The sequence below is a fragment of the Lethenteron reissneri genome, chromosome 47, assembly GCF_015708825.2.
Source record: "Lethenteron reissneri isolate LAM-NWPU_2019-01 chromosome 47, ASM1570882v1, whole genome shotgun sequence".
Classification (NCBI taxonomy): domain Eukaryota; kingdom Metazoa; phylum Chordata; class Hyperoartia; order Petromyzontiformes; family Petromyzontidae; genus Lethenteron; species Lethenteron reissneri.
The window spans coordinates 577,085-604,625 of record NC_083825.1 but is presented as its reverse complement, the minus strand read 5'-3'; the positions used below and the strand labels follow the sequence as shown (position 1 = coordinate 604,625).

Below are 27,541 nucleotides of genomic sequence, written 5' to 3'. Positions count from 1 at the left end.
GAAATTCACTATTTATCACACCCAGCTCGTCTTGAGTGTTTTTGATACCATTGCTATATTAGCACTCGTCTTTCTGAGTGGTTGCTTTAATTTGGCTTTATAATCATTTTGAGAGAGCGTTCTTGTTTTTTGAGGCATAATATCACAATCCTCGATTCACTCTGGTTCCTCGGGTGACGTGGGGACTGTTCGGCTAAATTATTTTGCGACCTTTGTGTCGGAGAAGCGTTTCAAGGTTGTTATATATTTTTCAAGCATTCATTACTTTCAAGCTGCACATGGCCTTTGGGCAGTGCGCAATAATTGCATTCCATCCTTCGTCCTCCACTCTTTATCTGCAAGCTTGCTGTGAGCCCAGAATATCTTTGTCATTTATTCCGAGCATTCCAAGCATCGGAATAAATGGTGTACATCAAATCAGTTGTTCAGTCCATCCTTCCCCGTCCAATGGAAATAACTAGTGGCGCCCCCAAATAAAATAATACAAACCTAACAGCCTTAACCTCCCAGGGGGCATTTATAGTGACTCCTGCTTCCACTACCCACCCACCAACCCAATCCCTCACACCCCCACTCCACCAAATCCAGGCAGCTGGTTGCCATAGCAATTGCATCTCGTTGCAGGGGAGGCTACTGCAGACCATTCCATCTCAACGATGGTGATGGGGGGGGGGCTGTGTGGAGTGGATGATGCCGAGCACGGGAGTGGATGGGGAGGAGGAGCAGTGGACCCTACCATCGTGTGGACGAGGACGAGGAGGAGAAGGCGGCTCCATCCACCCAGCCGGCTTGAGAGCACCGCTCGCTTGACGAAATATTCACCAACCAAAGATTCACCGTGGATCCACAAAGGTTCACGCTTTCTTCTCGCGTCCTCTCGTCAACAATCGGCAAAGACGCGGCTGCAGCTCCAGTAGCTTTTGGGTGAGTAATCTGTCATCCGTTTTTTATTACGGTGTACAATTAAATTGTTTTTTAAAATTAAATACGACGATGATGGGATGGGGAGGAAAAAATCAACACCGCCACCCAATTGGCAACGAGCCTCCCATCCCTCCCTGAATCGCAATGAGCCCAGAGCCATTGTGCTGATTGTGTCTTTTAACGTCGACGAAATGGAGGCTCCGTCGGTCGGGGTGGGGCGGACGAGACGGAGGGGAGAGAAGGAGAGATGCGGAGCGGGGGCGGGGGGGCCAAGGAGCTGATGTTGAATTGCCGAGGCCTCCAGTGTGGTGGCTGCAGTGAGTTGCATCTACAAGCAGTGGGGGGGGGGGGGGGGGTCGCGTGCGTTGGGATCCCCTACCGCGCCCAACGCCGATGCCAGGCAATGGTGACAATGCCATGCAATGGTGACAATGCCAAGCAATGGTGACAATGGTGACAATGCCAGTCACGGCGAGAAGGGGCATCCGCTCATCCTTGGGCTGATGGCTGATCGTGCCAGGTTTTAAATGCGAGGCCTCTTGGCGTTGTTGACACCAGGTAGGACCGAGAATGGCATCCGCCGATTGGAGACGAAGCGATGGAATAAACTCGTATGGTGGTGCTGAGGTGGTGGTGGGGGGGTGGTGGTAGGTTGGAGGATGGTGGGGGGTAGTGGTGGGGGGGTGGTGGGGGGGTGGTGGGAAGGTGGTGGTGGTGGGGGGGTGGGGTAGGGGGAGGGTGGTGGTGGGTGATGGTGGTGGGTGATGGTGGTGGGGGTGGTGGGGGGGGCGGTGGGGGGGTGGGTGGTATCGGGGGGGGGGTGGTGTCGGGGGGGTGGTGTCGGGGGGGTGGTGTCGGGGGGGGGGGGTGGCGGAGGGGGTGGCGGTGTGATGGGGGGTGGTGGGTGGGTGGGGGTTGGTTGTGGGTGGTGTTGATAATTACATCGCGGGGCCACGGTGAGAGATCTCAACGCCTTGGCAGAATCATTCGTCCAGCAGTGGATTAACCATGGCTGACTGGCTGAAGATTATGAGATCGGCTTGTTGGAGGCGACAGCTTGGGAGGCTTCCATTCAGCAGTGGTCGTAGCGAACGAGTGATTATGACGATGGCCCTGGCGTGGCGCATTGTTACAGTCGCGTGAGACGGCAAGTAAATCCTCCACAAATGTAATTGGTGATGTTGAAATTACAATGAGATGAAGCCACCGGCATTAATGACATGAGCGGTTTACACGGCCGGTTATGACAACAGCGGGGTGACTGACGCTTTGGATTAAGAGCGTTGTGTCATCTTCCACAATTACCATTATCGGCCATGATCATTCCACTGCTGGATGAAAACCTCCCCCCAAAAATAGTGGCCATCTCTCGTGCTTTGTTGTGTTTAGTTTGTCGTGCTCCCTCCACCTCCGATTAGCAGGGTTGGCTACGTACGGCGCGAAAGAAGTTCAACATACATGTAACAACACCTGGATAGCACCCCACCTGCAACACCAGCTGATGGTCCCGTGGCCCCATCCGAGTTGTGAGCGCCCTCTCGGCACGTTCCATGCCTCGGTTGTCACATCGGCCTGCATCATCACCATCATCATCACCACCATCATCACCACCATCATCACCACCACCACCATCACCACCACCACCACCACCATCATCACCACCATCATCACCACCACCACCATCACCACCACCATCATCACCACCATCATCACCACCATCATCATCACCATCATCACCACCACCACCATCACCACCATCATCACCACCACCATCATCACCATTACTACCATCATCACCATTACCACCATCATCACCATTACCACCATCATCAGCATTAGCACCATCATTACCACCATCACCACCGTCATCACCCCTTGTCGTGAAACCTCACACTTTGGTCCTCTCTCCGAGCTGTGTTGATATCTTCCCTCGTCTGGGACACGAAGGCTGCGTGAGTTTTAACGCGAATTGAGCGAGAACTATGACTTGGTTAGAGAGAGAGATCATTCATTAAGAGATGGCGGCCCGATCGGTGACAAGATTTCGCCCATCGGTGGATGATCGTAGCTGCTGCTGTTGTTTACAATGTCAAACAAATAGTTGTGCCACGGACTGACGTGGGGCTTAGTGAATGGACGTGCCAACATCATCCTCGATTAGTGCCGGATACCGAGATGTGTTTTTTAGTTGTACACGTCCATGCGTTGTATCAGCCTTGTGTCAATCCACTGCGGATCGTGAGGGTTATTAAACAATACAGTATACCACTTCGGCCAATGTGGGTTGGTGAGGGGGGGGCATAGACGTTGGAGCGGAGTAAAGTACAACAATAATGTTGCTGAATTGCCCTCTGATGTGTCTCTTACGAATATCTTAAAGCCAACATTAATCGACATACAACTTGAATTGATGTCTTGTAAGTCACAATTGTATGTGTGGGTGTGTATAGCCTGTATAAGACAAAGGCACGTCTCCCCCTTGGAGCCTTAACAGACTGTTGGGACAAGTGCTGTTAGTGAGCACGTCATCCTGTCTAATATAGGGGAGCGGTGACGCAGTGGTTAGCGCACTGCGCTACGAACCTGGCGACCTCAATTCGATTCCTGCTCACGATTAACAACAGCGGCTGATATTTGAATGAGCACCTGGGCCGTTTTGTAAACATCGGCACGGGGAGACAAAGGCGGCCGGGCGTGGTGCTGTCCACCCCGCCCTCTCTCGTGTGCCGTGCCGGTAGCCTTCATAGGTGCTCGCTCACAGCGCTTGCTCCAGCAGTCTGAATCTGGGCGGATTTTGGAAGATAAGCATGGCTGAGCCGGTGAACGTCCGCCAAGGTGAATAGGATGCACGAAGGGTTACTGTCGTCTGCAGGGGCGACGTGGCGAGTACAGCCACAGCCATTGTTCTACGGCGCGATGCCATCGCACGTTCGTTCACGCGCCTCTCTGATCCTGCATTCGACCGAACCGCATGGGTTGGCCCACATTCAAACGACTCCCGAGACGAGCATATGGCTTGGAGAGACGCAATCATCCAGCAGTGGGTTGACAAAGGGCAGTAAATGTTTATATTCCGCACGCGTGTGTCAACGGCATACATTGTATGTGCGGTGTATAACAAACAAAACAATCTGAACCCAGCAGGAATAGCCTGCCTATGCCACTTATTGTTTCCGCAAAAGCAAAGCTTGGGGGGAGGCCTTCCTCCAGCAGTGGATTCATCGTGGCTGATTGATGATAATGATGATGACGGTGGTGGCGATGCGCATGCAATACCATCTTCGTTCACGCTTCCAATGCAAACACGAAGAGCCCGCAGTGTGAACGAAAGACATCAGGAAGAAGCGAAATTAATAATAATATCAATATCAAACACATCTGGCAAAACATCAATCTACATCGAGGCCGGTTTGTGCTCATTAATGGTGATGATGCGTTTGGGCACCACGATGCCGATGCTTTGAGGTGGAGCGTATGGTGGAGTGTGTCTGTGTGTGCGCTTTGCAAATGCTTGTGATTTATTGATTGACCTGTGTGCGTCTGCGAGCACGGGCGGCGGTGATGCTGAACCCCGCGGGGAGCGGTGGGGCAGCGGTTAGCGCGCGGCGGGACGAACCCGGCGACCCGGCGATCGATTCCTGTTCATGGCCACCACCAAATTATCTGAACCGGTCCCGTTCTTCGCCTAGGTCGACTCAGCCGTAAATGAGTACCTGGTGCGATGTGTAAACATCGCCACTGGGGAGACAAATGCGGCCGGGGTGCTGGCCACTCACCCCCTTGTGTGCCGTGCCGGCCGTCATAGGTGCTCGCTAAACAACACTTGTCCCCAAACGCGTGTTAAGGCTATATGGGGGACCTTTGTCTTTGATGCGTACCCAGTGGCTGGTGGGCGGGGGAGGGGGATGTCCTCTGCAGGAATTAGTTTTAGGATCCCTTAAAATGAATGAAAATATAAGACAGATACAGAGAGAGATGTGTGTCGTGAGATAAGAAGAATGTGGACAAACACAGAGATGCTGTAGAATGGTGAGTGATATACAGTGATATAAGATGGATGCGCGCAGCAGAGAGATGAGACGTGAAATGTTTGTTTCGCCTGTCAGTTGGTCTCTTGTGTGTATTAGGATTTGTGATTCATATTCGATGCATCCTTGTATTTTATATACTTATGGGGGTAGTCGGGGGTTAAGGGAGAGATACGGGCCTTTCGCTACTTGGGGCCATTTGCCTTTGCCTGGTTAGCCTGTGCTTAGCGCAGACGCCACTGTGTCTGTGTGTACGTGTGTGTACGTGTTTCTGTGTGTGTGTACGTGTGTGTCTGTGTGTGTGTACGTGTGTGTGTACGTGTGTCTGTGTGTGTGTACGTGTGTGTCTGTGTGTGTACGTGTGTGTGTACGTGTGTCTGTGTGTGTGTACGTGTGTGTCTGTGTGTACGTGTGTCTGTGTGTGTGTACGTGTGTCTGTGTGTGTGTACGTGTGTCTGTGTGTGTGTACGTGTGTCTGTGTGTGTGTACGTGTGTAGAGGTGGTGTAGCGGTTATTGCGCTGCGCTACTAACCCGGCGACCCGAGTTTGAATCCCGCTCACGACCAACACCGGTGACGATTATCTGAACCCGGTGCTGGGCCTCCTTTAGGTTGACTCAGCCTCAAATGAGTACCTCGTGCGCCGTGCCGGCCTTCATAGGTGCTGTTCGCTAACCGCACTTGCCCCAACAGTCTGTGAAGGCTATGCGGGGGATCCTTGTCTTTTGTACGTGTTTACGTGCATTCGTTTGTCCTCCTTCCATCTCAACACTCTCGTGCATCGTTCCTGCTCGTGTGGTGTGACCTGATGGGATTTAAACGACTCACACATTAAATTATATGAAACACTTTTCAACACATTTTTTGGGGGGTGGGGGGAGGGGCGCTGGGGGTGTGAGGTGGCTGGGCGGTCCTTTGACTCCGAAAATTACATTGAAAATGAGTTGGTGTAATGGGGGGGGGGGGGGGCACACGGTCCAATGGTGTGTGCACGGCTGAGCTGCGTGGCTCTCAGGTGTGGGTTTTTTCGCCGCTTGTGTTTTTTTTGTCACGGCGTCTGACGTTTCGCTCCCCCCCCCCGCGTCGGGCTCAAGAGCTTACAACCCAAAACCAAAGAAACACGTTGGAGAGCTGTCCAGCATCAGCAGCAGCAGCAGAGCCACGGAGTCCTCCTCGACCGCAGTGGTTCTTATTGTTTGAAAAGAAAGACAATTACAAGCCCAATTGTTGTCCAGCCAGCGACGTCTTGCTTTATTACGGCGCTCGTTTCAACGACGGATGTGGATTCATAATTTGGACGTGACGTGGCACACAATGGAGACCCTCCTTTCCACTCAGCCCCCGCGGGGCCTTTTAGCATTCAGGGGAAGCACGCCGTGCCGCCTCGCGGACAGGGCCCTGGCTGTGACAAATGAGCCTCGCACTGATAACCGGCAATACCCAGATGTCGAGGTGAGATCGCTGGACCGTTACATCACCGGGCTGGCTTCATAGTATATATATTCGTGTGTATGCACCAATACCAATCCCCGCCATTCGCCACTAGGTGACGGCAACGCCAGGCTAGGTGCACTTTGAGGCTGCCACGTGAAGTGTCGAAGGCTCGCTGACAGGAGGTCTCGGGACAGACCCAGGTGCCATGGGTTGACTGACTGACATTACCAGTAGATGCACCACCAGCTCTAGCCCCCCCCCCCCCCCCACTGTGCCAACTTTCTGAATTTTTGCTGCACACACGCACCGAAACAACGATACATTTTGCCATCTCCCTAAACTGCTCGCATGCAGCCCTTAAATCATGTGCACGCGGTGACCGATGAAGCTAGCGGAATCATATACAGTACAATTAGTGTCACAGCCCCTTGTCAATCCACTGCTGGATGAGAGCCTCACCGCAGTGTCGTGTGGGTAGTTGTTGGACCATACTTCACCAAGATGAATCAGCCCAGGGGGTGGGTGGAGTTGGTTTGTGACGGCGGTGAGCATGGAAGTACAGTACAACAGAGTTTTTGTTTCTGCACTGCTCTCTCCTAGTCACAACGTAGCCCCGTAGCAGCCCTCTCACACCTCTTATGTGTGCTGCTCGCCCGTCCAGGTTCCAACCCTGCTTAGCTTCCAAGATCTAATGAGAATGGGCACATTTCCGATTATTTTGGTCACGGGCAATACGTTGATAAAAAAATTAATTATTTCTGAAAATATATTTTTTATTGTGTCAAAAACCCACGAGGGGTGTCGGGCGTGGAGGCACGGGGTGGGGGGGGGCTGTCGGCACTTCAGAGGCGTGCTTATGTGGGGCAGCGGTTAAGGCACGTGCCCCAACCTTGTGGGGACCTTAGGTCGGGGGGGGGGAGTGGGATGAGATAATAAATATTAGAAGGGGAGATTGTGGGTAAGGGGGGGCAGATAAGAAAATGCATTTATGTGTTGAGGCCCTTTCTGCTGCTGGATGAAGCCCCCCCCCCCCCACACTGTATTGGCCGTGGGGGTTGTTTGTACGTACAGTATGTATGTTGACATTTTTTCACACCGTACGTGTGGGGGGATGGGAAAGGACGACCATACTTCACCACGCCAGTCGGTGCGGGTTTCACGAATTGGTTGGCCCAGGACTGGTTCAGATGTATCACGCGCCACCGCCGTGAATTTGTGACCCGGCATCTTAACTCGGTCCCATCGTGCGGTGTGCCAACCAACCACAGCGCCACTGCTCCACAAAGTTCCTCACAACGAAACCCTCCCCGACCAACGCCTCCCTCGCCTCCACTGAGTCCCAGGACTTCTATTTCCAGGAGGATCTCTGCCCGCATTCCGCGTGACCCAATTCTGGAGAAACTGGAGTACCTGGAGACAACGCGTGCACATGAGGGGATAGCACTCACAAAAACACGCAGGTACGTGACAACTCCTCTAGTGTAACACAAAAGAAGAGGTTTTACCCTTATTGGCAATACTACAAAAAAGGTGTTAAGATGTTCAAACACAAAATAGATACCTTTTGCAAGGAATCATATCTGCATCAACCACAAGTACTTGTGGCAAAACATGCAGACAGACATGCTCTGACAATGATATGTTGCATTGTCGATGAAACTGACATCAGAGACAGCCTTCTCTGTGGCCTAGTCTCACCACCAGTGTCGGACGTTCGTCTCAACCAGTGTTCGTCACTCATTTTCAGACGGGGGCCACTTTTGCCGATAATGCATCAGTGTGAGGGCCGCCACCCATTTTAATCCGTTGGGTACGATAGCACGATGCTTTTTAATGTTTTCACGTGACTTGTCGGGGACCGCACCTCAGGGGGCCGCACTCAAGGCCACAAGAGGCCGCGGGCCTTGCAGTCAATAAACACTGGTCTAAACCACAGGCCCTCACCACAAACAGGCTTAAGTCATGTTGGAGAAAAGACGGATGAAATATCAAATGCCCGTTGTTACGTCGAGCGTTTGTGGAGTGTAAAAAGAGCGTTTGACTCGGCTGCAATAGATGCATTCGAGGAGAGGTAAACTGGATGTGCTAGTAACCGGGTGTGGAAATGTATCGCGGGCAGACCCGACCGACACTCAAGCAACCGGGGCTGTGCGCGTGCACCGTGCCGTGACGCGCCGCCGACTGGGAATATATTGTGTGTGTGTGTGTATGTTGAACTTCTTTCGCATCGTATGCAGCCAACTGTGCTAATCGGAGGTGCGGGGGAAGGACAACAAACTAAACACAAAAATCAGTTTGAAAAAAATTAGTTTTTAATCTAGATGATTTAAAAGTGCATAGCTCCAGTGGCTTCCTAATATCAGAAGAGCGTTCCAGACGGCCGCAGAAGCGCGTCTGAAAGCGTGCGATGTGGTGACCGTCTTTGTTCTATGGTTAGCCAATTGCCGCTGCTGCGAGGATGACTGGAGGTCGCATGATGGTTTATGCCCCTTGACGAGATCACCAAGGTATTGTGGTTCATTGGGGGAAAGGTATTGTGGGAAGGGACCGTCCTTTGGCCCCACTTGTTCTTGCCCAGGCTAGAGCGAACAGCTCCCCGGCAGCTCACGCTTTCTGTCTGTATTTTGCAGGATTTCATGAGTCTCTGCCTCCTCAACTACCGCAACGGAAGAGATCTGGACGTGAAAATTGCCTTCTGCCAGGTAATCGCCAATCAAGGCCATTCCGCGGTTCCATCGCGCCCATTGTCCTCGCCGCATTGCTCTTAATGGAGGCAGAGTTGCCAATCGCAGCGATTGCGATTTCCCCGACGAGTTGCGACCGACCAACCGAAGTACTTCCCCCCCCCCCCCCCCCCAATTCTCACACGTTGCGTTCAAGCACCTGTCTCTTCCGAGTGCCAGTATCACCCTGTGGATGTTTGTGATTTTTCTCCGGGCACTTTGGTTTGCCTCTTTTACGCTAAAAACAAAGACGTGGAAATACGTCATCCCAATGAAAGGAGGTGGTCAGAAAATGAGTCCAGCGATACATTTATTTTTCCTGGATAAACCGATGTGACCAATCGAAAGTTTATTTAAAACCAGGCAATAATCCATTTGGGCAAAAGTTATCTTTCAAGGGAGACCTGGGAGGAATGCAATGGGAATATACTTGAACAAAACCATCATAGGTTTAAGATTGAAAAAATGCTGTAAATGTATCCTGTAAATCAAAAGTTGCAATTTGGATTGTTTTGATCAGGAAGGCTTTTTAGATTGTCTAATGCCCATGGATCTGTGGTGCTTTGACGCATCGCTGAATTTCTCACTGGGCCACCACGGTTGCCAGATGTCAACTACCTAACCTGGTATACAGGAGGCAATGGGTTTGATCCCGATCCTGACGCCTAAATATTTGGAGCTTGCGTATTCTCTCCGTGGTCGCGTGGATTTTGTCCGTGTCCTCCGGTTTTCCCTTCCACATTGAGAATCAACATGCATTTAGAGTATTTGGCTGCTATAAATATCCACATAATAAGCCACTTTGTTCAGCTATCATTTGCAGCCAGTTCGTTTCTGAAAACGAGCTGAATAGGTCACTGGGCCTTACCTTGTTGAGTAGAATGAAAATAGTTTCGTTTTTAGTTTGATTATTTTCATTGCCCTGGGTAGAGCAGGAGGAGGTGGCATGTGACTAGCAGTAGCCACAGCCATATCGAGAGGTATCCTGGATGCTTTATTCATGTATGCATTCCATTGTTTAAGTGTGCCTTATGAATAAAAATTATTGCAATTATTATTCATGCTGGGTGCTAAAATACATTTTTTTATCACTGGCAGACTCGAGCAGGCCGCACGTTGCTTGTATGTATGTACGTTGAACTTCTTTTGCACCATACGTGGCCAACCGTGCTAAATCGAAGGTGTGAGGGAAGGACAACAAGCTAAGCATGAAAAGCATCTCTAAAGAAATTAGTTTTCAGTCTCGATTTGAAAGTGCATAACTCAAGAGCGTTCCAGACGGCCGCAGAAGCGCGTCTGAAAGCGCCGTGCCGCAGCGGCCGTCTTGGTTGTGGCCACAGCCACGGCGGCGAGAGGCATCCTGGATGCGGTGGCGCTGGAACGTGGCGACACGTCGCAACGTCGTTTGTGGCTCCTCGCAGGCATTCCGCACTGGGCTGGATGTGGCGTTCCTTGGCCGTCACTTCTTCACCATGAGCGGGCGGCCCGTGCAGGAACCGCAGAACTTCTACAGCGTGGAGGTGGGCGACTCCACCTTCGCCGTGTGCAAGCGCTACCAGAACCTGCGCCCCGTCGGCTCGGGGGCCCAGGGCATCGTGTGGTGAGCCCTCGGCGCACAAAGACAAGGATCTCCCCGGTAGCCTTGGCAGACTATATTCCTTGGGTCTTTCGGTAAAGACACGTAGATTGAACAAATAATAAAAATAATAACGATATCACGACGTTTCGATCGCAGCACAAGCAATCGTCATCAGGTGAAAAATATAGCGGGAGAGCTGCTTAGAATATATGGTGGGAGCGCTGCTCAGGCAGGGAGTTATAAAGGTTTGAGATGGGTCTAGCCCAAGGGTCAGTGGGCGGGGCTAAAGACGAAATTTGCATGTAAATGTAAGATCGCAGAATTCTTGACAAATGAAGCTGTGGGGGTGGCCATTGTATTGTGAGAGATTAGCGTGTCAATGTTAGAAATTTGCTTGTAAATGTAAGCTCGGAGAGAGCTCGGAAAGAGCCATCACCACATGGAGGTGGGAAGGATGGCAAGCCGCCATTTACTAACACAGCTAATGGAGGCTGTGTTAGTGAATGTAACCCAGAGAGTCGAAAATAACTGCTAACATGGGTAGGTAGGGAGGGAACATCACAGCCAGTTATGACCTCACCTGGTTAATAACATCCTTCCAATGATTGCTCAGTTTGCACCCATCTTCTCGGTTGAAATTGTGTCTGTGTCTATATATCTGGATGGCTTCATGAACGAATCTGAGCTGATAGCCAGTGGGCTTGCACAGTACCCTCGTCTTGGCAAAATCAATTTCGTGTGTGTCCACAACGTTAAAAACACCTTCACAGACTGTTTGTGGGGACAAATGAACATATAGGGGGTACACCGGTGCATGGTATAAAAAAGCTGATTTTTTTTTCCACAATTATTTTTTACAATGCCGCGGTTCGCAACCCCGGTCAGAAAATCTTGCAGGGTGGTGCATCAAAGTCAGTTCTCGTGATGTCGAAGCAGTCAGAAGACACATGTCAGTTCAAATCAAAGTGTTAGACTTTTATGAGGACCGGTGTGTTATGCTGCACCGGTGTACCACCAAAACGTCCGAATCGAGTCGCGATATTCACGCATTGCGCACCGGCTACTCATTTAAGGCTGAGTCAACCCAAGGGAGCTCCAAGACCGGTTAAGGTTACCGTCACCGTTATTGGCCGTGAAAGGGAATAAAATTCTGTTCGCCGGGTTCGTGGCGCGGCGCGCTAACCGCTGCACCACCACTCCGCACACGCCCACGCACACCGTGCCGGGTCAACGGTGGGGCAGACAGCGCCCCCCAGCCCCCCCCCCCCAGTGCTCATCCCGAGGGGGGTGCCCCCCGAACCTGTGGCGGCAAGTGCCGGATAATGTTGGTCGGGCCATGCCAGCACTGCAGCAGTGGGGCGGGGAGGGGGCGGCACGTGACCCCGGCCACCAAAATGTCTCGCTCCGACTGAGTTTGGTTTCCTGCTACGTATCGCGTGGTCTCTCCTGCAACGGCCACCACTGACCAGCGTGCGTGGTGCCACGCTAGTCGTGCAGCAAAGTCGCCGTTGCGTATGATTACACGTTCAAGTAAAGTGTTCAACTAAAACATTCGAGTTTAACGTGTAGGATTTCGCGACCAAGGGCACGCAAGTGACGTCATCAGATCTCTCCCTCTATTTGAGGAACGAAACGGGAGGATTTCTCCACAAATCTGGCTGTCGCCTGATGAAGCTAGTTGTAATTACTGGCAAACGTCCTACTCAGATTGTAAATGTTGTGGCTTTGCTCTCCAACACACCGGTGTGCTGTACTAGTGACGAATTGGCATGTTCTGTTTATGTGACAACCCTTACTAGTTGGCTGTGTCAGGTGGTGGTGGGTTTAATGGCACTTATATATTTACACGATCTAACCCAAGAAAAACCTGTATTATGAATAAAACATTCGATTAAAACGTGCAAATTGTATTTCCTTCATTGTGTCAGATGCCCAGCTGCACGGCTTTACCTGGAGCGCCGCATGGGATTTTTCCCGGTGGCTGAGGCCGTGTGCCGTTGTGGTTTTTTTTCTCTCTCGCAGCGCTGCCTATGACACCATCATCGACCGCAATGTGGCCATCAAGAAGCTGAGCCGGCCCTTCCAGAACCAGACGCACGCCAAGCGCGCCTTCCGAGAGCTGGTGCTCATGAAATGCGTGAACCACAAAAATGTGAGTCGCCTCCCGTGCCTCCCATGGCTGCCGTCTCCCACCGCACAACACAAAGACAAAGATTCCCCGTAGAGCCTTAACAGACTGTTGGGGCAAGTGCTGTTTAGCGAGCAGCACTCATGAAGGCCGACACGGCACTCGAGTGGGTGGGTGGCCAGTGCTACGCTCGCCCAGCCGCGTCTGTCTCCTTAGTGGCGATGTTTACAAACAGATATATCCGTCGCTACTGTTGGCATTGAGCGAGAATCGAATTCGTGTCGCCGGGTTGGTAGCGCAGCACGCTAACTGCTACACTACCACTCCACGCTGTCAAGGCTACAGGGGGGCTCTTTATCTTTGTGGTGGACACTCACCACACGGTGCCCTGCGCCCCTGGGCTGTACTACACACACACGCGTGTGCTGGAGGGTTGCTGTATGGATTTTAACCGTAATCTGAATCATACTCTTTGAGGCCCAATCCGAGGTCAAAACATTGATAGCAATTGTGAATTAAATCTTAAGTGACTGGAGGTCTAATGACCTATATTTACCTGGAAAGCCTCGTGGAGTCACAAGAGGGTCCGGCATTGGGATGTTTTTTTTGTCAATTCCACACACGAGTGTTTGGCTTCACTTTGGCAGGAAACTATGACCTGTAAACATGTTTTTATTTTACCAGGTGAGGCCCACTGAGCTATGTAGCTCTTGTTCAGAAGTGACCTGGCCACAAATGAAAGCTCAACGAAGTGGCTTACCATCACGTGGACATTTATCACAGCCAAACACTCTAAACGCATATTCTTAGGTTTTTTCTAAATGCGTGCGGATTCTAATTGTGGAGGGAAAAACCGGAGGACTCGGTGAAAAATCCACACGACCACGGGGAGAACATGCAAACTCCAAATTAACACGTGTCAGGGTTCGGATCAAAACAACGACCTCCTGTATATCAGGTGAGAGAGTTAATATCTCGCCACCGTGGCGCCCTGACACCAGAGTACCCAGATGACAAGACCGCTCGTCAAGGGCGTAACACTCTCAGCTTCGCACAGGTGGAAGATTCCATTGCCGTGCTGCCATCTTACGGAGCTCTGGGATCATCGTGCATTTTCTGAAATGCTACAACCCTTCCCCTCCCCCCAAATAAGGCACCCTTTTACCATGACCCTTTTACCATGCAAGCACAGACAACACATCTCCTTTTCGCAACGTTCTTATTGGGAGTTTGTTCCACGTTCGAAATTTAGACATGTTGGCCGCTCCAGATTTGTTGTTGTAACGATCTTACCCTCCTCTGCTGGACATCGCTGAAGAAGAGATTTCTTTTTTTTTAGCTCACAGGATTCCTCCAGTATAAACACATATTCTGATAGCTACTCGATTATTATGAATACCTGCAAATTGCAACAATGTGTCTGTCGCACTGATAGGCGGGCCTGCATCAGGCCCAAATTAAGTACGGAAGCGATTTGAACAAAGGAATGCCACTGGGTGTATCCAAAGCAATGTTATTTAAGTAATATTATTTATTCTAATTATTTCCCCCACCTCAGATTCGTACAGTTGGCTACTGTACTAATCTGAGGTGGGGTTCTACTTATATGTGTACAGTCGCCACGTGGCTGGTGTGCACACAAGATTAATACTAAGAGACCCGCCAGTCACCCACTGGCCAGAAGTCCATATTGACCGCCCGCGTGCATGCCTTGTTGAAGTCTACAGGAAACAGGGACCCTCATAATGAAACCCAACTAACGCTGTTCGCTTCAAAACTAAAGAATTTTGGAGGTGCCCATTTCTATTGTGCCGCACATGAAACTGTCGCAAGGGTGCAAGGGACAGTTGTGAACTCCGTCACACCCGCCGTGATGTTTTAATCCGTTGTTGAAGTCTCACTGATGCGTGGTTGTGTAACCGAGATGTGTTTTACGTGCCTGTACCTGTGTGTCTTTGTTTTGTCTACGTGGGCGTTAGTCTCTGTGTGTCTGTGGGTGTGAGTATGTCTGTGCATGCATCTGTGTGTGTGTGCGCGCACGTCTGTCGGCGTGCGGGCGTGTGTCTCTGTGGGTGTGAGCACGGGAGTGGGGAGCGGTCGTGTCGTGGTTAGCACACTGCGACACGAACCCAGCGACCAGAGTTCAATTCCCGCTCATGGTCAACACCAGTAACGATAATCAGAACCGGTCCTGGGCCTCCCCTAGGTCGACTCGGCCTCAAATGAGTACCTGGTGTGGTTTGTAAACATCGCCACTGGGGAGACAAAGGTGGCCGGGCGTGGTGTTGTCCACCCACCCCCTCGTGTGTCGTGCCGGCCTTCATAGGTATTCGCTAACAGCACTTTCCCCAACAGTCTGTTGAGGCTATACGGGGATCTTTGTCTTGTGAGTACGTGTGGGCGTTCATCTGTGTGTGTGCCTGTCGGTGTCCCTGTGCGTGTGTGTGGTCTCTGTGCGCGTGTGTGGTCGGTGTCCTCTAGATCATTAAGCTGCTGAACGTGTTCTCGCCTCAGAAATCCCAGGAGGACTTTCAAGATGTGTAAGCCACCACTTGATATGTATTTATACACATGCTGCCATCAACCTCACTGCCAAACTCGGCTGTAATTGAGAAATGTGCTGTTAAAACTAAACGAAGCAATTTTTTGCTTGTACCAGAAAGGCCCACTGAGCTATGTAGCTCTTTTTCAGAAGTGACCACAAATGACAGTTTAACGATGTGGCTTATCACACGGAAATTGAAGGCAGCCAAATACAGTACTCTAAATGCATGCTGAGTCTAAATGTGGAGAGAAAAACCGGAGCACCCGGAGAAAAAGCCACACGACCACAGGGAGAACATGCAAACTCAAAATTTTGAGGCGTCAGGGTCGAATCTAATCCACGACATCCAGTATACCTGGCGAGGTAGTTAACATCTCCACTGATTGCCATAAACCCTGATCCTGATTTGCTGCAAACCTTGGTTGAGATATGAATAAAAAATAAAATTGGTAACCGTTATTCTTCAATCCACCCATTGGTCCCTCTCATCCCCTCACGCCATGTCGGTCATGGATTTGTGTCTTACCATACTTCAGCACGCTGGTCAGAACAAATTTCTAAAGGGGCAGGGAGATGACAGGACCGGGGTTCTGACATCACTTGATGCCAACGGTGTTCGCCGTGACTGGGAATCGAAATCTGGTCACCGCGTGCCAACCGTCGTGCCACCACTCCACCCGTGCTATCGGTTGCTACATTAATTTAGCATCATTGTGTGCAGGTGGGCACAAACCCGCGCCGTAGCCTATGATGCCTGTTATGCATGGTTGGCACCTGCCCAACACGTGGGTAACTCGGAAAAATCTGGAAACCGCCGCCATTCGATTTTTGCCGTTCTCAATTTGTCCGTCGACTCAATTTAGTTCCGGGAAAAATTCGCCCCTCTTTTCCAGTGCCCATGGTAAAGGCGCAGCCCTGAAATCTCCTGCCTCGCGCTCACGCTCAGAACAAGAAAGAGCAGCTATTGCTTTTGCAGCACTTGTGCGAATCGCCGTGTTGTGTGCGCTCGCGAGCACGAGTCCACTCGAGGTGGCCGTCCTGGTGGGGAAAAGAGAGAGCGCCACGCTGGCGAGATGTTAACTACCTCGGCGGGTATACAGGAGGATGTGGGTTCAATCCCGACCCTGATGCTTGTATATTTGGAGTTTGCGTGTCTCTCTCCCCGTGGTCGTGTGGATTTTTCCCCGGATCATCCCGTTTTTCCCTCCACATTTAGAATCAACGTAAGTTCAGAGTATTTGGCTGCTATTAATTTTCACGCGATAAGCCACTGCGATGATCTATCATTTGTGTCCAGGTCGCTTCTGAAAAAGAGCTGTATAGCTCAGAGGGCCTTACCTGGTAAATAAAATATATAAATAAAAGTTGCAACCCCTGCAAATCTGACACCCGTGGAAGCGAAGGTAAACTGCCGTGCCCCCCGTACGACGCCGTGTCGCGTGTTGTGGCGGCCGCCCAGGTACCTCGTGATGGACTTGATGGACGCGAACCTGTGCCAGGTGATCCGCATGGAGCTGGATCACGAGCGGATCTCGTACCTGCTCTACCAGATGCTGTGCGGTATCAAGCACCTGCACTCTGCCGGGATCATACACAGGGTATGCCCCGACGCTCGCCCCACATCGGCGGAACAATACGCAGGGGGGGAAACGTGTGGGGAACTGGTGGTTACACTCAAGGCTCGTAGAGGGACACACAGTGGGGTGGAGGGATGCGTATCTCTAAATGCCTCGCGTAACAAAGAGTACGCTCGGGCAGAAGGTGATGGTTGGAGGGGTCGTGGTGGGGGTGGGTGGTGGCGGTGGCCAGGGAAGGGAAACACGGGGGGAGAGAGCAACCTGGGACAAGACAACCAGGGCCCCACAACGGCAACAGCGACGAGGCCTGTTGACAACGGCGTGGGCAGCCAGGGCGGCACGGCGCTCGCTCCCGGAACAAGTCTCGTGATCGATTCGGTTAGATGTTTTCCGCTTTCCCCCTCCCCGAACAGGACCTCAAGCCCAGCAACATCGTGGTGAAGTCCGACTGCTCGCTCAAGATCCTGGACTTTGGGCTGGCACGCACAGCCGCCACCAGCTTCATGATGACCCCGTACGTGGTGACGCGGTACTACCGCGCGCCAGAGGTCATCCTGGGCATGGGCTACACCGAGAACGGTACGGCGATCACCTCTCTACCGCCGCTTCCTGCCCCCACCCCACCCCCCTCCCCAGTCCCCAGTCGCCGCCAGCCTCAGTCCGTGACCGCACGCCAAAGCCACCAAATGCCACCACTCGGCTACTCGTTGCGGTGTCGTGGTAGTGGTGGTGTTGGAATTAGTGTTGGTGGTAGTGTTGGCATTGGCGGTGTTGTTGGGGTGCCACGGTGGCGAGATGTTAACCACCTTGTCTGGTACACAGGAGGTCGTGGCTTCGATCTTGACTATGACGCCTGTTGTATATATGGAGTTTGCATGTTCTCCCCGTGGTCGTGCGGATTTTTATCCAGGTCCTCCAATTTTTCCCTCCACATTTAGAATCGACATGCGTATTTGTCTGCTATAAAATGTCCATGTGATGATAAGCCACTTCGTTGAGCTATCATTTGTGACCAGGTCGCTGCTGAAAAAGAGCTATGTAGCTCAGTGGGCCTTACCTGGTAAAATTAAAAAAATAGTTTAGTTTTAGTTTGTGATTGATGGTTTTATAGGAATTGGTGTTGGTGGTAGTAGTTGTGGTAGTGTAGTGGGGAGCGTTGCGAACCCGGCAACGCGACCTGCGTTTGATTAACACTCAAGACCAAAAACAGTCGTGAACATTTGAACTGGTCCTGAGCATCCCCTAGGTCAACTCAGCTGTCAATGCGTATCTGGTGTGCGTGTTGTGTGAACAGCACTGGGCAAAGGTGGCCGGGCATGGTGTTGGCCACCCACCCCCTCGTGTGCCAAGCCAGTTCTTCATAAGTGCTACTCGCTAACAGCACTTGCCCCAAACAGACAGTTTGGTGGATCTTTGTCTTTTGGCAGCGGTGGTGTTGGCGTGAGTGTTTCGCGGCGCTGTTGGTTGCGGCGTTGGTGCTGATTGTGTCGCTGCCGTGGGTGACGGTGTGTGCAGTGGACATCTGGTCAGTGGGGTGCATCATGGGAGAGATGGTGCGCCACAAGATCCTCTTCCCCGGACGTGACTGTATCCTGCATTTAAATATTAGGACACGCATACGTGTCATGTATGTAGATATTTTCGCGTGTGCATGTTTCATTTATGTGTGGAGAGCAGTAGTATAGCACGTGTGATTTCGCGACCGATATCATATGCTAATGAATAACCCAACCTGTATTAGATACCCATTGTAATTGCTATGCATCTCATTAATCCCCCCCACCTTGACACGTGAAGGGTTTACAAGTGACGTCATCACATATATCCCTCTATTTAAGGAACTAAACGGGAGGATTTCTCCACAAATCTGTCTGTCGCCTGATGAAGCTAGTTGTAATTACTGGCGAAACGTCGTACTCAGATTGTAGATTTTGTGTATTTTCTCTCCAACACGCCGGTGTGCTGTACTAGTGACGAATTGGCACGTTCTATTTACGTAACACCCCTTACTAGTTGGCTGTGTCGGGTGGTGGCGGGTTTAACGACACATTTATATTTACATGATCTAACCCAAAAAAACAATATTATAGTAGAATAGCAGTTAGCACGGTTGCGCGATGAACCCGGCGACCCGAGTTAGATTCCCGCTCACGGCCGACACCAGTGACGATTCTCTAAACTAAGTCTGGGTCTCCCCTAGGTGGACTCAGCCTCAAATGAGTACCTGATGCGGTGTGTTAACATCGCCACTAAGGAGACAAAGGCGGTCTGGCGTGGTACTAGGACGCATTCCCGCGTGCGTCGTGCCGAAGCTCTCGCTTTTGCGATCGTTTACCGTCGCCCGTTGCGTCGATCTCCTGAGCCGTGCGCCGCCGCAGATATCGACCAGTGGAACAAGGTGATCGAGCAGCTGGGCACGCCCGTGTCCGAGTTCATGAAGCGCCTGCAGCCCACGGTGCGCAACTACGTGGAGACGAGGCCGCGCTACCCGGGGTACAGCTTCGAGAAGCTCTTCCCTGACGCACTCTTCCCCGCCGACTCGGAGCACAGCAAGCTCAAAGGTGCTGCCCCCCCCCCTTTCAACCCCCCCCCCCAGCTCCCGCTCACCCATTTGTGTGACGGACGTGAATGCTCGGATGGTGAATGAATGCTGGGCACGTCAGAGTCACCAAGCTGGCGGCAAACGAACATTAGTTCCACCTTCCCCTCCCGAATATTTGTTCCCCCTTGAGTGAATATTCATCGATATTTCTACTCCATACTCGTGATTTACATTCCGGAACTTGACTCCGGTTGACCATCCTGGCCAAACGATTCATGTTTGGTGGTTTTGTCCCTCCACCCACTGCCGCGTGCGTCTCCCTCCAACCGCAAACAGCGAGCCAGGCGCGCGACCTGCTGTCCCGCATGCTCGTCATCGACCCCCTCAAGCGGATCACGGTGGACGAGGCCCTGCAGCACCCCTACATCCACGTGTGGTACGACCCCGCCGAGGTGAACGGGGTAAGCGGCAGCGGCGACGGTGGGCTTCACGGACCCCGCCCTCCGGATCTCGGCGTCTAGCCCCTAACCCCTAACCCTTAACCCATGACCCCTAACTCTTAACCGCTAATCCTTAACCCCCTGACCCCTAACCCTTAACCCCCTGACCCCTAACCCTTAACCTTTAACTCCTTATCCAGAAACGTGAGAGCAGTGCTGATGTATGTTGAACTTCTTTCGCACCGTAGCCATAGGGGCACGCCCTGGGGGGTACATGCACGCGCGCGTGTTTGCAGCGCGTGCATAAACACTCGTTGATGGATTTGGCCACTCATGGCAATACAGGGCCACAGAGCTTGAGGAATTGGCAGCCTTCCCTGCAAGTCTCAGATTTGCCACGCCTATGAGTCCACGGAAACTGCGCAGCACATTTTCGAACTCGTCCCCTTAACTTTGCCGTGCAGCGCCCTCTCGCGGGCAACGCATGCCGGGCACGAAGGCGCCACTCCGATGTCGCCGCACTCAAAGGAGCGCCAGCCGACACAGCATGCTGAGAAGCAGCCTCCTTGTTCAGACTGACCGACGAGCTATGAAGCTCTTTCTCTTGGATGTCCAGTATGGGCGGGGCAGGAAGCCACAACAGCAAACGATGCAAACAACAATAGGAGTGCAAAGTAGAGAAAATGATAAGCGAGTGACTACATATAAATCATAAATAAATACAATTATGTAAGTCCGATTTATTAAGATTGGGCAAGGCAGCAAAAACAACAAAACAGTCCCAGACCGCATGAAGACAACATCCACGCAGCAGTCTTCCTTCAACAACATGGCACATTCACACCTCACTAGCGAAACACAGCAGGCAATGATCAAAGTTTCAAATCACATTGGCAAATGTGACTGTACCCAGCACTAATCTTCTGCTTCAGGGTATTCTGTTCTCTTACTCCTCTAGAATATGCTCACAGACTCGCAGCTGTACTACGCACGGGGCTTCATTTTCACCACATCTGTCCAAATCGGAGTGTTGGGGAATATTTCTACACCCCGCATACCACATCCAGTTTTCTTCTGGCTATGACTGAGTGCTACTAGAGACGTAACACCTACTCCACTCTACTCGCGAATTGAGAGATGAAGCCCTGCTAATCTCACGCCAGAATACCATAAACGAAGATTGGGTCTCCCAAATGTTTGCTACTGCAGGGGAATGAATATTCAAGTAGTTACATGGCTAACAGCCACTACAATAATCATGTTACAGCGTGCGACTCTTCATTGGACTCACCATCTCCCTGTCAACACAATTTGTATCACTTTGTGAGAATTCAGCACCAGTTGTCCAGTTGAATTACTGACCCCCCCTCCTCCCCTGCCATTATAATGTGTACTTTACACCATTGGCTGAGGGGCTCTAACTGGAGATAATCAAACAACATTCATGCGTGCAGATCCAGATTTTTTAAAGAATGGCTGACGCACACCGCCCTGGCAGTTGGCACTCCGCTTCTTTCTTTCGTTACGGCGTTTGATAAGGAGCGGGGGGGGCTGACTTTTGTCATTCTACCGCACCGCTGGTGAACAAGAGACGCAGAAATTTCCACGAAAAAAAATCCGACGAAACGTAACGTGCGCAGAGATGAGAATCCGGGCCCGTTTGACGTCAACTCTCGGGGGGTGTGGGGTGGGGATAACGCCTCTCCCATCCCGCACGCCGCTGAGAGGCGTCCACACGTGCGGTGTCGAGCCGTTGTGACGATGTCGCTCTCCCTCCCTCTCCGCTGCGCAGCCGTCGCCACAGATCAGCGACCGCCGCCTGGACGAGCGCGAGCACACCGTGGACGAGTGGAAAGGTGGACGTCCCCACGCGCTCGCCCACCCACCAGCCCGTTCGCTCGCTCACTCACATCCACCTTTTGATTGGGTTTCGTCCGTCTGTTGACGGAGAATTGACAGCACGCGGGGACCGGGGGCGTTGCGACGTCCGAGCAGATATGATTATTGTGGTTGAATGTGTGGTATTGATTCCATATTTGGATTATAATGGTTTATTTTGTATTTGTATTTTTTCTAAAGTGGCTTTATCTACGTTATGATTATTTTTTGATAATTAAAATCTGGGTGGCGCAGTGGCTATCACGCCGCGCTGTGAACCCAACGACCCGAGGTCAAATTTAAGATCGCCACTAGCATCGGTGGCAGGTAGTGTCTGAACCAGCCCTGGGTCATCAAAGACCCCCTGTGACCGTTGGGGAAAGTGTCAGCAAGTTGCACCTATGAAGGCCGCCTTTGTCTCCCCATTGTTGATGTTTACACACCACACCAGGTACCCATGTTAGGCCGAATTGACCTAGGGGAGGCCCAGGACCGGTTCTGATTATCGTTACTGGTGTTGGCCATGAGCGGGAATCGAATTCGGGTCACCACCCCTCCTGGGTCACCCCCCCCCCCCTTGACCACCAACATGACGCAGAAAGTTCAAACCGCCCCCATGACTGACAAAGCATGCGGAGGGACTTCATTCAGCGTGGATTATTGAAGAGCTGCACATTTATCATGAGAGCTATTACTTCGATTACACTGTAAGATACAAACGAGCGAGTGGATATGAACGGTCAGCACGCACGTGCCCTGCGGGCGTGCGCACGCACACCGCATGCTGCTTCACTGGCCACGGGGGCACGTAGATTTGTGTTTGTATCAGCTCATCTCGAAGGCTTCATCTGTGCCGTGTTCTGTGCGGTCGGCGCATCTGTTCGTGCGGATCCTCTGCGCTACTAAGGCCGCAGGCACCATGTCCTCTATGCGCCCGTGCGATCCAGGGTCGTGGGTTGTCGCGCTAATTTCCTGTTTTGTATGGAATAAGAACAGCTGTGGCCGCCACGTTGACATTCGTGTGCAAGCACGATTTCAATACAGCCATATAAATGTTATTAACACTGCATAATTCCAGAAATAATATACATAATATAATATACATAATATAATATACATAATATAATATACATAATAAGCAGATTTTTCACGCCTCGCCCCTTTTTCAGAGCGAAGAGAGGGCACAGATTCGATTGGCCGACTTCTATCCAGAGATTGGACGTTGCACTGTGGGGTGCCGAGTAAATAGGGATGTTTAATAAAGTTGACAAACGATCAGATTACAATTGTACTTGTGAGCAGGTTTCTATTCGTAGACACAGATATATCAAACAAAATCTTAAATATTGCATTCATGCTCAAGCACTAAACTGCGGGATTCTTTTGTAATTCAACAAATTTCTTGTGAGCTTTAGAACCCATATTTTATCGATGCATAATTGTGATTTAAAATATTCCACCTGGATAATCCCTTGAGATGGAACATCTAATTTCCAAAGACATACAAACATACGTGGAAAACGCAAAATGGCACATACACAAACGTTTTGTCGACGCAAGTTTAACACGTAGGCTTTCGCGACGAATGGACCGACATAGGAGGATCTCTCCACAACTCTGGCTGCCGCCTGATGATGCTGGTTGTAATTACCGGCGAAACGTCACAATACTCGAATTGTAAATATTGCTGCTTTACTCTCCAACACACCGGGTGTGCTGAACTACCAACGAATTGCCATGTTTTGATCACGTGACAAACCTCGCTAAGTGGCTGTATTCGGTGGTTGCAGAATTAATGATACATTTATAATTACACGCTCTAAACCATGAACTACGTTCATATGTAGAGGACCAGAGGGCTTGCACAATTGTTGGGACCGGCTTGCCTGTGGTTTTTCGGGCCTCCGATTCGTTCTCTCTCTACGAAAGCAAGCGAATAACCGTGCGGTGGCGCCGTTGCAAGTCGAACATGATTACGACTACGACTATTATTATTACTTTGTACCTGTAGCTGACGCAGCTTGCCTTCGTACGATGAGCGTCGCGCCCAGCCAAGGGGGCGGCGAGCGCGTCGCGTCTGATTGTCGTCGTTGACGTCGCGTCTCCCCCCCCCCCCCTCCGCCCGCCCACTCAGAGCTCATCTACAAGGAGGTGCTGGACTGGGAGGACCGCGGCAAGAATGGCGTCGTCAAGAGGCAGCCGCTGGCCTCAGGTGTGTCCCCCGGACTCCACTCACGAGGAGTCTGACGGGAACGGCTCACTTCCTCCCGACGTTAGGAAGCCGCCGAAGCTGCGCGATTTTTTTTAAATCAACGCTAATTTATTTAGAGCTGCTCTTTGTGTTTCGTTCGTTTGTCCTTCCCTCACCCCCCGAACCTCTGATTTGCTCGGTTGGCTACGTACGGTATGAATGAAGTTCAACATACATACATTCGTGATGGACTGGACTCATAAGAGTGCGCAATTTAAAATATTCTTACTTATTTAGTTTGTTATCCTTTCCCCACACCTCTGATTAGCACGGTTGGCTATGTACGGTGCGAAAGAAGGTCAACATACATTCATACACACAGGGGAATGGGGCGTTTAACTGGGGTAGTTGAACGCCAAGCAGGTAAACCGGTCCCCGTATTTCACATCGATTACCGGTTCGGAAAGGCAGGGACTTGTGACCGTTTCCAGTGAAGTTTGAGCCACGAAAGCGCCGCTCGGTGCGTGCGTGGGCGAGTGAGCCGGGGGCCGCTGAGCGAGCGAGCGAGGAGTGTCGCTGGCACTGCTCCCTCACCGTAGTTGGCGCGGCCCCGGTGGGAGGCGGTTGCCATTGCCCTCGCCAGGCCATGGTTGTTAAGCTGCCCAGCTCGGGGCTCACGCCCGGCGCGCGCGTCGAACGCAAGACGGAGGCCGCCCGTCCGATCGCTCGCTTAAAAACTGACAGGTTTCTCAGCACAATTTTTGAAATCGACTAAAATAATGTAACATATAATTAGCGGTGAAATTCCACCAAGAACACAGTCGGGATAACATTGGTGGGGCGGGGGGAAACAACTTTCGAGGAAGCCTTCGGTTGCGGAGGCAGTCACAGCCGCCACTGGGGCACCGTTCATGGGCCGCGCCCCGGCGAACGAACAAAACGATTTATTTTGTTTCCCGTAGCGCAGGTGCAGCAGTGACGCCGACCGCCCCGCAGGCCCAGCCCACCGTGGCTCTCTCGGCCCCGGCGGGGCCTCACCTCCTGCCCGAGCCCGACCCCAAGGCCGACAGCAGCTTCAAGATGCTGGCGGGGCCGCTGGCCTGCTGCAGGTGACGCCGCCGCCGCCGTCGTCGCCGCCGACGCCGCGGCCGGTCGGTGGCGGCGGCGGCGCGCGGCGGCTGGTGACGGTCAGAGCGGCACGGAAACCTTCGCCTGGCGGTGACGGCGTCTCGGTGGGCCCCGGCGGCAGTGGCCGAACGTGGGCGTCCCGAGTGTCCGCACGCACGCCTGGTCCTATCTCCATTCTCCTTCTGTCTGTCCGTGCGTACGTCCGTTCTGTCTCGGTGGCTGTTGTGTCCTGTGTTTGTCTCTTGGTTGGTCCGTGTAACTGTTTGTTGATTTGTTTCTGTGTCAGTCTGTTGTTTCTTCTGTTGCTGTGTTGTTCGGTCTGTGTGTATGTACGTTCCTCTGTCTGTCAATCAGTCAGTCAGTGTAATGCGTGTGAGAACGTACCCACAGAGAGATACCCGGTGGCCTGCTAGGGGCTCGACATTTTACAACTTCGGAAACAAATAGTTGTTCAAATTTGTCACTCAAGTTGTTTTGATTTCCTAAATTGTTAATGCATTGGAACTTTTGTTGTTGTTGTTAACGATGACATTTCAAGGAAGAAAAAAAAAATTGTGTCACTTCTACAAACCATTTACATTTTCATATATATTTTAAAAAATACATCTTAAAGTGGACATTAAACTGGATGCCATGTTACATGAACAAGGGGACAATATCGCCTATGCGCACCGAGGTGCACGTCCACCACAGGGCCGTTGGGGACGTGTGCCACCCCTCCCGCCCCCCCGGTGTCGTTTCTTCAAGCCTCTGGTAGTGCACGAGTAGCAGAATCGGAATCTGTATTTATCTGGAGACCTCCGTTCCGATGAGCTGTGAAGCTTCTTTTTTTCCCAGATCTCCAGTCGGGGCTGGGCCAGAAACTTCAACAACAAAAAAACACAAAAAACGATCAAGTATAGGAAAGGATGACAAATCACAAAAAATAAAGACGTTAAAGAGATCAAGTGTATCAGTTCAAATTGTGTCCCAGACCACACCAAGGCAAAGATCCCCCGTTAATCCTTAAGAGACTGTTGGGGCAAGTGCTGTTAGCGAGCACCTATGAAGGCCGACACGACACACGAGGGGGTGGGTGGCCAGCACCACGCCTGGCCACCTTTGTCTCCCTAGTAGCGATATTTACACATCACACACGAGCTACTGATTTAAGGCTGAGTCGACCTAAGGGAGACCCAGGACTGGCTTAAATAACCCTCATTGGTGTCGGCAGTGAGCGGGAATCGAAACTCGGGGCGCTGGGGTTCGTAGCGCAGCACGCTAACGCCTACACGACTGCTCTCCCACACAGACACCATTACAACACACAGTCCCATACCACACACCAATACAACACACAGTCCCATACCACACACCAATACAACACACAGTCCCATACCACACACCAACACAACACACAGTCCCATACCACACACCAATACAACACACAGTCCCATACCACACACCAACACAACACACAGTCCCATACCACACACCAATACAACACGCAGTCCCATACCACACACCAACACAACACACAGTCCCATACCACACACCAACACAACACACAGTCCCAGACCACACACCAATACAACACACAGTCCCATACCACACACCAATACAACACACAGTCCCATACCACACACCAACACAACACACAGTCCCATACCACACACCAACACAACACACAGTCCCAGACCACACACCAACACAACACACAGTCCCATACCACACACCAACACAACACACAGTCCCATACCACACACCAATACAACACACAGTCCCATACCACACACCAATACAACACACAGTCCCATACCACACACCAACACAACACACAGTCCCATACCACACACCAATACAACACGCAGTCCCATACCACACACCAATACAACACACAGTCCCATACCACACACCAATACAACACACAGTCCCATACCACACACCAACACAACACACAGTCCCATACCACACACCAATACAACACACAGTCCCATACCACACACCAACACAACACGCAGTCCCATACCACACACCAACACAACACACAGTCCCATACCACACACCAACACAACACACAGTCCCATACCACACACCAACACAACACGCAGTTTCAGACCACACACCAACACAACACACAGTCCCATACCACACACCAACACAACACACAGTCCCATACCACACACCAACACAACACACAGTCCCATACCACACACCAACACAACACACAGTCCCATACCACACACCAACACAACACACAGTCCCATACCACACACCAACACAACACACAGCTCCTTAAGCGATGTGTTGTGTGTTTTCGCGATGTCCACGCTCGCTCGCCGTCTCGCACGGAAAGGAGTGCCCCCGGCCCCCCTTCTCGCTTCCGCGGGGAGGGGGGGGCGGGGGGGGGGTATCGAGAGCGCCGCTTCTCGGTGTCACCACCTTG

At 51.6% G+C, this 27,541-nt stretch overlaps 1 protein-coding gene across 2 annotated transcripts; it reads left to right on the top strand.

Moving 5' to 3' along the window:
* Window positions 1-691: 691 nt before the first annotated feature.
* Window positions 692-26,593, top strand: LOC133354536 (mitogen-activated protein kinase 8-like). Of its 2 annotated transcripts, none has more exons than XM_061571433.1 (14): window positions 692-924; window positions 7,744-7,845; window positions 9,016-9,087; window positions 10,530-10,708; window positions 12,710-12,839; window positions 15,297-15,355; window positions 16,820-16,958; window positions 17,351-17,516; window positions 18,453-18,524; window positions 19,316-19,498; window positions 19,816-19,940; window positions 21,712-21,775; window positions 23,932-24,009; window positions 24,956-26,593. In XM_061571433.1, exons 3-14 carry the CDS (start codon window positions 9,022-9,024, stop codon window positions 25,099-25,101), a joined length of 1,407 nt encoding a protein of 468 aa, XP_061427417.1. In that variant the 5' UTR covers window positions 692-924; window positions 7,744-7,845; window positions 9,016-9,021; the 3' UTR covers window positions 25,102-26,593. The 2 variants fall into 2 exon arrangements, with proteins under 2 accessions (XP_061427417.1, XP_061427418.1); XM_061571434.1 differs by having other exon boundaries at window positions 24,951-26,397.
* The last annotated feature ends 948 nt before the right edge of the window (window positions 26,594-27,541 follow it).